Source organism: Mytilus californianus, unplaced genomic scaffold (genome assembly GCF_021869535.1).
Source record: "Mytilus californianus isolate M0D057914Y unplaced genomic scaffold, xbMytCali1.0.p SCAF_12, whole genome shotgun sequence".
In the NCBI taxonomy this organism is placed as follows: Eukaryota; Metazoa; Mollusca; class Bivalvia; order Mytilida; family Mytilidae; genus Mytilus; species Mytilus californianus.
In genome coordinates, this window is record NW_026262604.1 from 51346154 (window position 1) to 51361909 (window position 15756).

Sequence of the window (15756 nt, forward strand, 5' to 3'; positions counted from 1 at the left end):
TTGTTATTTTGTTATTTTTTTTTTTATATTTGTAAACGAGAAAACCTTTCGGTGAACAATTAGGTATTCAAACTTATTTTTCTATATTTGACCAAATTCATTTCTGATACGTGCATGTAAAAGGTCATGTTTTCCTCTGACTGTTAAACGACGTCTTTACACTACATCCATTGGGTGTTGGATGTGTACTGTTTGATATCTAAGTCCTAGATACAAAGCAACATGATTTTTGATTAGTTATCATTGGCTTTGAACTAGTTTTCAGTAACTGCGAGTACTCTCAGATCTGTACTTTGTGTTAAGTTTTTAATTTGTGATTTGTATCGATCTGATGAGTTAATCCTCTTTCAGCTGATTTGTATAGTCTGTTCTTGTGTTTTATTGTTGCACCACTGCCCCAGGTGAGGGGGAGGGTTCGGCGCCAGCAAACACATTTAACTCTGCCAATTTCTGTATGTGCCTGTCTAATCACAGAAGACTGTAATTCAGTGGTTGTCGTTTGTTGAGGTATATCATATGGTTTTTCCGTTTATTGTTTTATACATATATCTGTTCGTTAGTTTTCTCATTTCAAGTGTTTAGCATTGGTCATTTTTACAGATTACTAAGCGGTATGGGTTGTGTTCATTGTTGAAAGCCGTACGGTAACCTATCGTTGTTAAGTTCTACTTCATTTGGTCTCTGGTGGAGTGTTGTTTCATTAACAATCATACCACATCTTCTTTTTTTTTATATATAATTCAGACATCAAATCAATGATTTCAAAAACATCCTTAGTAATTTTTCAGTGATTTTATCTAAATCACCCAAAAAATCACAAAATCTGCCAAATATTAGAGAGAAGATGTTAGGGACAGTAAAAAAACCATAATTAATGCAAATGTCTAAAAAAACAGACAACATCATTGATGATGAAAAGACAAACAACAATAACAACAAACTACCAAGAAAATTAAAGAGAGTGTCGCATGAACCTGACACCAAAACCAGGAGTGAAATCAGTTGCTCCGGAAGGGTCAGCTGTTCCTTCACAATTTCGAAATATTTAAGAGACTTTACAAAATCATTGATTTTACCAATTTACTGTATCATTTTTCAGCATGCTGTTTATTATCAGTTTCAGACAAACAGAATCACTTTACACAAGAGGTCGAAGGCCATGGGACTATTTGTTTACATCTTTTGTATAATGGTCGCTTTCATGTTTTCCGAACGGCCAGCTCTGCAGACAGAGAAATCTGTTCTTGAGCTATTTCCGGAGTTCGTTAGTTTGAAACAAGACAATCAGAATATCAAGGCTGAATTAGCAGCTCTTAAATCGAAGCAGAGCGGTAAGTTTACATAAGGAGGAATTGTCGCGATGAATTGACACATAAAGAGATGTGATAAGAGCCATATTTTGACTCCTAAAATTACAAAAATGGTTAAAAAGAGGCGGATCGTAGCTATAAAGGCGAAATTCAAATCTCATTAGCCAAAGAAAAACTGACATCCCTATGGAAAAAAAAAACGAAAGACGACGAAACCACAACCAATTCTACAAAACCATACATAGAAGACTGAAGACTGGGCAATACAAGCCCCACCAAAAACTTCGGTGATCTCAGTTGGTCCGGAAGGGTAAGCAGATCTTGCTTTACTGGTGGCACCCGTTCTTTAGTTATTCTATCATTTCAAATCAAGTTAAATTAATTCAATTCATTATCGAATGGAGTCGAAAATGTTCAATGGTCAATGCATACATATTATTTGTAGTGTAACTGTAGCATCAATTTGATATTTGGATTAAAATATCATAACGATATATACAATAATGCACAATTACAGTTTACATGGTACATGAGCAACAACTGACTCAATAAGATTTTCTTGTAATCAACCTATTTTTATCTTTTAGCAAAATATCACGTTTTGCTACGCTGGAAATTTCTCTTATCTGAATATTAACAACAAAATGCAAACGAGGTTATTTGCGAGGTTTACTTTAAATTCATTGTTTAGTGGAATAGGCAAATAAGTGATTCGGAGTCCAGAGCATACATATAGAATAATGGCATTTTGTTTCTGAAACTGACTTTATCAGCAAGATATCAAGCGCGAGCCCATTAGTGCGAGCTGATATTCGAGCTGATGAAGTAAGTATTAAAAAATAAAATGCCATTATTCTTTTTATCAGCAAATTGTCTTAACAAAATTTTTTTTTTTTTTTTGGAGAGAGAGAGAATACGAAATAAATTGAATTTGTTAGTAAAACTGCTGTTACGCGTATAAAACGTTGGGATAGTTGTTCGGCTGTATGAATGAAGTCACGTGCATTGCATTGATAAAACGACGCGGATATACATGAACACGTGAAGTTGCTGTACTGTTATGTGACTTCACTGCCTAATATTTTCGAATATCAGGTCCTGTCCATGATATAGAAAAATATATGGCGGCAAGATAAAAAAAAAATGTACAAATTACCAATAAATACTGATATCTGACAAACTATTAGTTAAATGTCTGCATGATGTTATTTGATAGAATTATAAAACGTCTTAATTGGGACTCATTATATCTTAAATTATCCCTCACCATGCTTGTCCGAATTTAAAGTATTTCTTTACTAAATTTCTTAGTATAAATAAGATAAAAATCTAATATAGATTTGGTTGCTCGCAGTAACTAGTTCTTTTCTCTTGCAAACAGTGTTTAATAACATCATAATTTAATACATGTAAAATTTAATAACAATATTAAAATTGACGTTTTCATACAACAAATTTTTAAACACGTCAATATATGTAAATGAACATAAACTTTTGATTTATCCATATGATCAAAACTCATAAATACTGCAATAAACGGAAAACTGTACGTTGTAGCTACTGTGAGCACCTTCGATGAACTGACAGCTCAACAATTTCTTTATATAGCCTCCGACAACGATAAACTGGCAAACTAAAGGAAATTTCATATAAATTTATTGTATATTCATATATATATATATATATATGTCTGAAAATTAAACCCAACAGTGTAAGAATAAGATTTTTATGCTGACAAATTTGTAACCCTCAACGGGATACGAACTCACACCTTTATATATATATCAAAAATAATCACATTAATTGGCAACGCTGAATAGTTCAAAATTTGATGAAAAATAGAAAAACACAAAACATCATTAATCTATTAAAACGCAGATCTTAAATTCAATAATATGTAGCCTGGAATAAAGATTGCCTATCCAAAAATCAAATAAATACATCAGAAACATTAAGTTATCAAATTTACCTAGATATATAAAAGCTACAATAACATGATTATCTCCCTTCTTTGTTAAATTTGCACTTTTTAAAATATTGTGTAGAGTTTATCTTTGTTTCAAATAAGGAAATACTTGGCATGAGTAAAGTTTTATCCTATCCAGTACTACAGACAAAATTTCACATAACATTTCATTGCATATAAGATAATAACTATCACTGGAAGTTAACCAATCAAATTATCACCCGTTTTTTCCTGTTTACAAGCTTTAGTTACCATGTAACAAAATTATTTTATGGACACACCAAATGAAAAAAATGGTGCTTTGAAACACCCAGGATATATTTTTATGACTCAGAATTTGTTTACTGGAATGAAATGTAGGATTAAGTTCCTACAACTGTCAAATTCAAGGGAATATTTTTCTCGACCCTTTTTCGTAGGCATGTGATGTACTATGATTTGGTGGTATCACACCTAAAGAAGATTTTTTGTTGAATAAACTGAATGTGATTTTTTCCTTTGTAATACTAGTTATTTCAAGCATTACTGTCAAGTTTTGTCATAATCAGTTCAATAGTTTTGAGAAAAATCTAGTATAATGTTAGACGACATCTGTAGCGGTTCGAGCAAAATTTCTTCGAAAATCCAAATCAAGCCGCATCATGATAGAATATAGTGTGGACCAAATACTTATCTCACCTGCCTACAAACAGTTGTATATGATACAAAACATGACTCTAGGATGATAAATACCACTAATGGACCTCTTTGTCTTCATGATAAGGTCCCTTTTGGTCTATTTATACCTCTCATTTCCTCCAAATTTCAACTTTTTAGGCCAATAAATCAGAATTTTGGGGTAACTTTCACACATGTATGCATGAAATGTGATAATAAATGAGGAATTGAAGTATTCAAGCTGAACAAAAATATTTAAATCCCTTCCTGAGTTCTATCAGCAATTGATAAAAACTTGGATCAATGTAAAGGGTGGACAGACAAAGATCCCACAAACTTTTCTAGATATAAAAAAGCAGATTTTATGGGGCAATCATAGCATACAAACAAAAGGAAAATACTTATTATTTACTAAGTGGATTGAACATATTACATGTAATATTCTGTATGTAAATGACATAATTGATGAAAGATGTTATATATCAGAATATATAATATTACTTAAACAAAAATTTAATTAGTTATCAAAGGTACCAGGATTATAATTTAATACGCCAGACGCGCGTTTCGTCTACATAAGACGCTCAGATCAAAATAGTTATAAAGCCAAACAAGTACAAAGTTGAAGAGCATTGAGGACCCAAAAAGTTGTACCAAATACGGCTAAGGTAATCTATTCCTTGGATAAGAACATCCTTAGTTTTTCGAAATATTCAAAATTTTGTAACAGGAAATTTATAAAAATGACCATATAATTGATATTCATGTCAACACCGAAGTGCTGACTACTGGGCTGGTGATACCCTCGGGGACGGAAACGTCCACCAGCAGTGGCATCGACCCAGTGGGGTAAATAGTTTTCAAAGGTACCAGGATTATAATTTAATACGCCAGACGCGCGTTTCGTCTACAAAAGACTCATCAGTGACGCTCAGAACAAAATATTTATAAAACCAAACAAGTACAAAGTTGAAGAGCATTGAGGCCCCAAATTCCAAAAAAGTTGTGCCAAATACGGCTAAGTTAATCTATTCCTTGGATAAGAAAATCCTTAGTTTTTCGAAATATTCAAAGTTTTGTAACAGGAAATTTATAAAAATGACCATATAAACGAGATTGGATTAGAGAATTATCCTTAATAAAGAAAGCTATTCCAAAACATTGGCAGAATATTTTAAAGCAAGAAAGCTCATTTAAAACAAAAATACATATAAAGAATGCCAAAAATCTGCAAATATTACTCAATCATAATATCTATCCAGAAATGAGTAATAAAGACATATATTCAATATTATTTGACATTCATAAACATGAAAAACCTGTAGGTTTTCTTAAGTGGGAAAGAACTTTCAAAGAAAATTTGAACATAAAATTTAAAAACACTCTTAGTTTTATATTTAAATACCTAGATAACAACAAATTTAAAATGTTTAAATGGAAATTACTCCATTTCATCCTTCCATGCAATGAATTATTAGTTCAATGGATTGTATTAGAAAACAGTTCATATAATTTTGCAAAGAAAATGAAAATTATAAACATTTTTTCATAACATGCCCTTATAATACTAAATACTGGCAATAAATATACAAACTACTATTTTATCTTCAAATAGACACACACATACTAAGGCTAGAAAATTTAATAACTGGCTATAAAATATCAGATATAAAATATTTTGATATAAACAACCTTATAACAGTTATATTCTTCTCTATATATAAGGCATATTTTATTTCAAACAAAAAAGAAGCAACGATAGATATAATCAAAAGTTTCAAAACGGAAGTAAACGACATCATAAAATTAAATGCGATAAGAAATATCGAAACTGGATAAATGTTATTTAAGGTAGCACAATATAAAGATTTTTTCACCCCCAATCAGACAACTTTAAACTGATGTAATTTCTTTCATCCAGCTTTAAATTTTATAAATGAGGTACCAAAAGATAGAGGAAAGATTAATCTTTGAAATGGTGAAAACGTCAATTTGACATAATTATTACATAATTAATTATTATGTAATAAGTTGATATATTGAGATGTCCACACTTGAATGAAAATAGCATCTTTGTTATTCATAGCATCCCAAAATATTTTATAGATTCTTGTATAACACAGTTTGACCTCCAAAAGCGTGTCTCAGATTTTTCCTATTGTATTTCATTCTCTCCTAAACCTTCAATGAAGTTTGCAACCTAAATTCATAAGAGATCACTAAATTTAATTGGGTATAAAATTTGTTCTATTGATGTTTTTGGAAATCTGAGACACCCTTTTGAAGATAACTGGTCAAGAAACAACATGTGTGAAAATCAGACATATAGGGGCACCCATCTAGGAGCTAAATTCATTTAAAACTACATTTTCATGACAAAAATGAATGTGTCACAATTGAATAAATAAGGATTTTCCTACTTGTACCCTATTAACTTCAATATAATTCACACATGTACCATTGGGATATTTCAGGATTGGCCTTCAATCATCAATCAATTAGGTTTTGACCAGTAAGAAAGCATTCAATTTCAGCAATTTTAAATATATAGAGAAAATGCACACCCTATGCATCAAAAACCAGATCTGGCGCGAGATGTTATATCATTATTGACCTTGTTGTAAGTCAGTTGCTACTGATATGGTCAAAAATCCGCCCACCATGATAAACCTTTACTATTAATGATCTCAGAAGTTTAATTACACATTGCATTTACTTTTTTCAATATGGATTTTATTCATTTAGTACATAACATAATATATTTTGTTTTCTGATTGTTACAAAAAGTAAGTTATGCATGTGTACACAAAATGATCAGTTGGTCAGTTTAGGGGATCCTTATGGGGGATTTTTAGAATTGTAATTGTATACAAGGACAATATGGTGTTTTACACAAAGTAAATTTTGTTCAATTTTGCAGTTTGAAAATGAAATATTAAATTTGTATTTTCTTTTAAAACAAATTCACATCTAAACATTCTCCCCCAAGAAATTCCAGTACATTAATTGTTATACAATTACATTTGTTAAATTTCTGTACATTTATATTTTGATTCCCTCTATATCTCCAAATTGTTATTTTGTTTTTTTTTCTCCTGGCAGCTCCTTTAATGAAATGTATTTTTATTTGGAATTCATTATCTTCATTTTTCCATTAATCCCTAATCCACCTCTTTTTCGTAACTGTTATTTGTATTGCTGGTCAGTGGTCATAAAGCTATCAAATGATTCTATTGATTAACCACAAAGTACTGTTCACATGTTCTTATCTTGTATCAGTCAGACACGTGCATTTGTTTATGAAACTAATTATCATCAAAACTCATTAACAGTTCAAGATATGTAAATGAATTTTTCCTCTGTGGTTTTGGAATATTAAGAAGTAACAAAAACAGCTGAAAATGAAATTTTGATAAAATTTAGTTGCTTTTGTATTGTGCTACCTTAAGACATCAACATATTGTAACTTGTAAGTGATATCTGTCCTGTAGTGCGTATGTTTGACAAATCAACACATGCTACTTTCCGTGTATAAATAATATGTCACGAGGTGCCAAAAAATGCATCGCTGAAAAAATAACCTATTGATTCGTAATAAATATAATTATATACACTTACCTTTATATTAATTTCCATAAGCATGGTCCAACATGTAAGTTTGAAAAATAAATCCTTCAAATTATAAAAGAATTATCAAATTCCAATTACACAGGTATCCTGTGAGAAAGTTATGAAACACACATAATAACCATAAAATGTTACGGTGTAGATCCGTGATTTTTTCCGAATTGTAAGCAGATATAAAAATCGTATGAATCAATTTATATTTATGTTTACTTATATCATGTATATTATGTATAATGTTTAAGTGTATAATACTAACATTATATATATTTTATTAGATATTCTCCCTGGATATCTAATGATTAATACACAGGGTCTTTTTTTCCTGTTTACAAGCTTTAGTTACCATGTAACCTCAAGTTTCTAAAATATTTTATAAAAACACCAAATATAATGAAATAAAAATAATATGAGCGCATGATACGCCCGTCGCTTTTCAAAGAAGTCCATAACTCCTCAATGTCACCTCAGAAATTTATAAAAAAAAATAATTATATATAAAGGGAGGTTATTTTAATAGATATAACCCAGTTACCAGTGTTATGACAACTGCTCAAAGAACTTTTGAGTTACTGTCCGAAAACTGGAAAATCACCCCTTTTTTATGACTAAAATCCCAGAACTCGGAAACGTTAAATCTAAAATTAATAAAAATCTAAAAGGGAGCTTATTTCAATAGATATAAACAATTCACCAAAGTTGCTTGCAAATTGGTGAAAGTGTTTTTGAGTTATTGTCCGAAAACTGGAAAATCCCCCTTTTTTAATGAATGAAACCACATAACTCGGAAACGTAAAATCTAAAACTTATAAAAATCGAAAGGGAGCTCACGTCAATAGATACAAACAATTCACAATAGTTTCATGAAAATTGGTTAAGCGTTTTTGAGTTATTGTCCGACATGTTGACGACGGACGGACGGACGGACAACGGTATACCATAATACGTCCCGTAAACGGGAGTATAAAAAGAATGGTGCTTTGAAACACCAAAATATATGTTTATGACTCAGAAATGTTTTATTGCAATGAAATGTAGGATTAATTTCCTACAACTGTCAAATTCAAGGGAATATTTTTTTCGACGCTTTTTCGTATGCAACCGGGTGTGACGTCCTATGGTATTTGGTGGTATTACACCTGAAATAATAGAAAATCATCAAAGTAATCAACATCTGTTAATGGATAATCAATAATGTTTCAATTAGAAATATCAAAATTTAACTAAAAATAATCATAATATCAATCAAGGGCACACAATTACAATTCAATATACATACCATAAATAAGGAAATGGCAGACAATTTCACAGCAAATAACATCTTCTAGTAGGAAAACACATAGATCTACCTGTCAACAATACTGACTTAATCAGAACCGTTTATAATCAAAATATAAAAGACATCTTTCATAGTATAAGCGTTTCTCAAAAATGCCTATCAACTGGCACAATCAAACTATAATTCAAATTCAAATAATGATATCTAATTTTCAAAATCATGTTTGCAATTGCAAAACTTCAGACAAAAATGTATAATGTTATTTACATGCACATATCATATTTTTCTTCTTTTATATTTTATAAAACACTTTTTATAAAAAAAAACAGTCATATTCAAAATCATACAATATATTTACAAAATACAACAACCTTAAATCTTCAAATATTCTTGTCCGCAAAACTGAGACACAACTACACCTGTCGATCAGTTATATATCAATAGTTAAATTCATACACTGTAGTGAACAGTTTTGTCCTGTACACTAATTACTTGAATGAAGTAAATAATATTTTGAAATACCTTTAACTAATAGTTGGGAAAAATGATCAAACTGTATCATAAATATGATTTGATAAAATATATAAATGTTATTATAAAAAATATATTTGCTTTTTTTCAACTTTATTTATTTCACAATTTCCTTCATGTAACTGAACTCTACACAAAGAGAGATAACTCCAAAATAAATAATGTAATTCTTGACATGTTACATTTATACAGTATAACGGAACCCCACCCTAAACCGCCAAAGGATTTCACATGCACATATTACCCACATACGAAAATCAAAAAATAACAAGAACCCGTTTTACAACTGCTCTAACCAGTTTTGAAAATATAAATAGTATAACTATATTAAACACAGGGGACCCTAATTCAAACCAAAAGAAATATATTTCTCCGTTGTATAATATGGACATGCTCGATTGATCTTAAATTGTCCTGAAATATTTGTAACATGGCATCCTGATTCATCAGCCATGAAGACTTCTGAAGGTTTTGTTTTATGAAAAATTATTATATTTGTTTTATTATGATTCTTTCCTAACATATTTCAATTTTAATGTAATACGTTTTCACTGTTTATTGATATCTTTCAAATTTAGTCGGAAAAAATAATTTTGACGTCAAACAAACATTAAAAAAACAATTTGGCATTCAAAAATTTTCTTGTTACTACTTTCAGAAATAGGTACTACATACATTAGATGGTCAAGAAAACAATGTCCTAATAATGGATATACGGAGCTTGTGTACTCAGGTAATAAAAGATTCCATAGCATTTTCAACACAAAAACAGAAAGTATCTGTTGTTAGAACTAGTAAAAAATCCCGCATACTTTATAGCAGCAAAACATTTTTAGCACCCCTTTGAAGGTCTGGCATTAATGTTCGCTATAACATCGTCTGTGGAGTGAGAAAAACATCACAATATATATCATTAAACAGACAATTATACCAAGGTAAGGACAAATAGGGAGGTGATATAAGGTGATTCGGAAGGGTAAGTAGATCCTGCTCCCCATTTGGCATGTCGTGTTGCTCACGTAAGAACAAACCCGGTGATAAGTCTAATTCGGTAGATCATTATTATTCTGTTAAGGACCAAATATCATATAATTTTCATAGAATTATTAAATGTCTTCCATGTACAGAGTAAAACGATTCATTATGAGTTCCTTCATTGATCATGTTTAAGAAATGATTTATAAACAGAAACTTTGACGATAGATTTTACGAATGAAAAGAAATCATCTTAGAAGACTAAACTTCCAATTCGAACTTGCAAAGCATAGAAAACCAAACACTACAACACGAATGACTGACAACAACAATCATGACCAAAAGTAAAAAGTAGAATGGATAAACAATCCACAAACTATATAAATACTAATACCATTTTAGTCTTAATATTGATTACTGAAATTTGAATTGAATATTATTACGACAAAGCTCGTCTCGATTACTTATGTCATTTACATTTACACTGTTTGAATTTAACTTTCAGTTTTGTATTTTTGTTAATTCTTTTTTACATTTTCAATGATGCAATTTCTTATCTTTACCTACTGCAGACTTGTATTTCGCGTGCTTTTTTTTCTGCTTCCCCAATAAAATCATTTGCACTATAAGGTTAATTATGATATATTGTTACAATCAAAATTAAATGTGTTGCCTGTACATTTGGAAGACAGACAGGTAGTTGTTTCAGGCGTCAATTTTCTAGTTTCTTTGGATTTGACATTCAAAATTGAGAAATTAAAAATATAACAGGCTTTATGGAGACAATATTCAGTATGTAAATTTCGACTTTGTATTATCAATTAAAACAAGACGATTTCGTATCATCTTCCACCTTCTTCTTCATTCATAACAATGAATAAAGGCGGACAGATTAATATTCCACTCCTATATTGAATATACACATCAATATATATTTAATTTTTGTGATGTTTTTATATATTTCTGTTCAGGGTATGCAGGAGGTGGAATATGGTCGGAGGCAGGATCAGCAGCAGAACCAGTCTGTCTACCATCAGATCCTGACTTTGTCAAGACTAGTGGTACTGGCTATGGTCGTATATATGGAGCAGAATTTGAAAGTGAAATGTTTGCTTCAAATAGTTTGTATCAAGACATACCTTGTGCTGTATGTAGAGTGAAGCAGGTCTCCAGTGTTATAATGATACCAGGGAAGAACAGGTGCTATACAGGATGGAAGATTGAGTACCATGGATATCTGGCTGCTTCGTGTCGCTATAGTCAGCCTGCAGCTGGATCATATGTCTGTATTGATATACATCCTGAATATGTCAGTAGTGGGTCATCATTTGATAGTCAAAGTCAACTATTTTATGACGTTGCAGCTAAATGTGGATCACTTCGTTGTCCACCATACAAACAGGATTATCCACTTACATGTGTTGTTTGTTCAAAATAAATGTTAAACATTAATGATATTTCATGATATAATCATGATAATCAATTCAAATTCAATAGTATTGAATATTTTTAAATGTTTTGTAAACTGTCTTCTAATGTGGATGATTATCAGTTTAATTTTTTTTTTCAGATTAACACTGTTAAATTCTTGCGTCTTAATAATTCTGCAGCTTAACTGTCTCATGTAAATCAGTTTATTTCTCTGTATGAATGTAGCAGAAGTTTTCATAAGATTCGATATTATCTCCTATATTTCCAAAAAGAGATTTTGGTATAGTTAACCAAGTAGAGAGTCTTGGTTTTTTTAAAAACAGGACACGAAAGAGTCCTGCCAAAAATAAGGGTCGGGGCGGAAATTAAATATCAAGTAATGTTTGCAAATGCATGTATACAAAATGTTCGATTTGAAGTCGGCACTCTTATCTCCACACTGGACCCCTAGTAAGAGGGTCTGGATTGGGTTTCCAGAATCAGGAATAATGGTCAAAATGTGAAGAATAATGGGTGAAAAAATAAAGAATAGAAAAAAGGTGTTAAAAATAAATAAAGAAAAGAGAAAAAAATGGCAAAAAATAAAGAGGGAATAATGGGCAAAATAAATATAAAAAAGAGAATAACGGTCTAAAATATTAAAGAATAAAGAACTGAAGGACCCCCCATCCAGACCCTCTGGTAAATAAAACAGAATCTTACACATTGTACACAAATTTCTAACCATAAAAAGATATTTCGACGTCTGCATGTGGTCGTCAATGAGTCAGATTTGCGTTTTATGCATAATCGATATCTCATTAATATGTCTATAGTAGAGTTTAAATCCCAGCGCTCTGTTTAATAAAACATTTTATTCTCAGTTTTTATGGTCACAGAATTGGACATGCAAATTCTTGATAAAAAATCGTTTTCATACAGCAGATACGATAAAGTTTATAGGAGTGAATACCTTTTATAGTATACCACCTGTTTGTCAGCTTCCAATCTAAAACCGTTTTTGGTTTCAAGCAATGTTTGCCTCGATATGTAATCTCATATTTGGATGTAAAATTAGCCCACTCCCCCTTTCCGTGCAAACAAGTGACGATCACCTTTTTAGCCAAGAAGCGCAGAATATAATTACACAACTAAATAAACGCAGTAAAAGCAACCACATTGATTTGGCATTGCTTACAGTTCATCTTAGTTCATCTAAGGGTGTTGTTGGAATCGAGATGATTTCGCTTAATATATGAACATTTTTAGTAATAGTATTTATGTTTCTTTTTCTTATTTTTCTTGACTATTATATATTTCGTTGATTTATGTTTTGTTCTGTTTACTAACCAAATTAGATCTTCAATTTCTGAATAATCAGTGAAACAGAGCCGATATTAACATCGTATAGTTAGTTCAAAATTGTTAAGCTTAAGCAAACGTTAAAAAATAAATTTAAGATGCATGCTTGAATTTCATGTATCTGTTCTAATTAAAAGGGTAAAATGGTCAACTTTCTAAAGTTCAAAGATTTAAGTAACTATCAAAACATGTAGTACAGGTAAATAAAGAATATTTGGTATGATTGGCGATGAGACAACTATATACTAGAGACTAATTTAAGTGAAAGTAAGCAACCAGGACAGCTATAAAGGGTACCAACGTGACAAAATGAAAACAATTCAACGAAAAAAGTCAACGGCCTGATTTATAATATAACAATTAAAGAAAAACAACAGCAACCAATAGCTACCCTAAGAGTACATGTTGTAAACTTGGGAAGGTACACATATGTGAGGGGGTTTGTTTGCGTCTTACTACTAACTCGAAGGAGTCCGTTTTTGTTGGTTGGTAAAGTCTGTTGTACTGTCCATTATTCTAGGTAGTTCATATCCTGTTTTGTGCTTAGACTTTATATATCAGCAATTGCTTAATAAATTGTTGCTTTTACTGAACAAAGATTCCATTATGATTTAATTGGTAACGAATAAAAAGAAATGTTGGGCAAAAGTCAGGAGAAAAACCCAACGTCAAAAACGAACGAAAGTTATTTATGGAGCAGCATGCAGTCTTCAACATCAACTCGGTGCTTACATACTAGGTAAAGCCCTTAGACGTCATATTATAAAACTTAAACGGCCACTTATTGACTGATTAATTTCGATTATCTACTCGAAATTTTTGTATGTTTTTCTTTTTCGACACGTACATGACGTAGTCAACATTTTATCTTTCTAATCAAGACATTGAAGAAAAATCCAAAGCAAATATGACGTGCAAAATGCTTTTATTTTTAAAGGCGTTTTAGAAATTATCAGAATGTCGGCATGAAATCTAATATAATCTGAACATAGATCTCTGATTTCGTTATCCTCGTATGATACGAGCACGCGAGTTGTGATAGATCTGATAACAATCAGATTGCATGAAATCAAACACGAAATGATACAACTATTTTTAAAGAACATGATTTGAATTTTGAATTAGAATATTTCTTTTTTAATTGTATCAAAAAAAAAAGTAAAATAACAAAAATACCGATCTCCAAGGAAAATTCAAAACGGAAAGTCCCTTATCAAATGACAAAATCAAAAGCTCAAACACATCATACGAATGGAAAACAACTGTCATATTCCTGACTTGGTACAGGCATTTTCTTATGTAGAAAATGGTGAATTAAACCTAGTTGTATAGCTAGCTAAACCTCATACTTGTATGACAGTCGCATAAGATTCCATTATATTGACAACAATGTGTGAACAAAACAAACAATAATAGGTAAAAATGTTCAAAAAAGGGGTAATCTTAAATCTTAAATCTTAAATCTTAATCACTATAAAAACATAGAAATAAAATCTGCTTACTCGAAAAGCAGCAATTAGTACGAATAAGAGTAAATGTGAATTTTGCATCTATTGTAATCTAACCCATCGACATAAAATTGTCCAAAAGGCAGCATATGTTCATGAACGGTAAACCCGTATCTACAACGACGATCACAAGTCTTGAATCAACACCAGATTCCATAACGAACAGAAACAAAATCCGAAAAAACAAACCACTGACCACTTCTCTGTTTTTTAATGATCATTCTTACAAACATTTTATTGCTTAGGGTTATGAAAAGTCATACAAATACCAGTCATTGATGACAGCGTGAGCGGAAATGGTAATTGGTGACTATGATAGCGGAACTGACTTGATCAATATGTATAACTGAAATGACTGAATCGCAATAACGGCGAATATCAGTATTATTCTGATACAAACTATTGATTTATATTCCCACTTAAAAGAAGAATTTGAATACTATAATCAGATAAGAGAGGTTAAAGATACGAAAGAGATATTCAAACTCATAATTCGAAAACAAACTGACAAAGCCATGGCAAAAAAAGTAAAAGACCAAAAGACAAATACTAGTAAACGAAACACAACATAGAAACTAAAGACTGAGCAACACGAATCCAACAGGAAATTATCTCAGGTGCTCAGGAAGGGTAAACAGATCCTACTCCACTAGTTGCACCTGTCGTGCAATAATGATTGACTTGGTCTGAATTGATACTTTTACAGGTAAATGACACTTAATTTATTTTCCAAAGGAAGCATATCCTCCGTCTTTTAAGACAATTTCAGTATTACATGTTTTATTAAGATTGACAACATCGTGCTAATATTTCATTTTATATGTTGCTTAATTTTTCCATTATATTTCCGATTACGGTTTCTTTTGAAACCATATCATTGTATCGATATATAAGGATCTTACAAGAGATCGGTAGGAACGTTCAGCGGAATGAAATTTCTAATTTCCAACTTACTTTGACAGTTCTAGGTAGAAATTTCACACGTTCAACATGACATTTTTCAATTTAATGAAGACATTTCATACTTTAATGAAGACATTCCTCACTTAAATGAAGACATTTCTCACTTTATTGAAGACATTTCTCACGATCAACTTATCATTTCTCATTTCAAAAATTACTTTTCTCACTTCC

The 15756-nt window shown here is 31.0% G+C and overlaps 1 protein-coding gene across 3 annotated transcripts in view; it reads left to right on the top strand.

Moving 5' to 3' along the window:
• LOC127721972 (short-chain collagen C4-like) overlaps nt 1-13077 on the top strand; it is a 56807-nt gene extending 43730 nt beyond the window's left edge. For 2 of the 3 annotated variants that reach the window (XM_052228822.1, XM_052228821.1), the window contains exons 2-4: nt 1118-1331; nt 10026-10100; nt 11314-13077. In XM_052228822.1, the coding sequence (XP_052084782.1) occupies nt 1160-1331; nt 10026-10100; nt 11314-11780 (714 nt within the window). In that variant the 5' untranslated portion in view covers nt 1118-1159 and the 3' untranslated portion in view covers nt 11781-13077. The remainder of the gene's footprint in view (nt 1-1117; nt 1332-10025; nt 10101-11313) is intronic. The other variant, XM_052228820.1, reaches the window with a different exon arrangement.
• Nucleotides 13078-15756: the final 2679 nt, after the last annotated feature.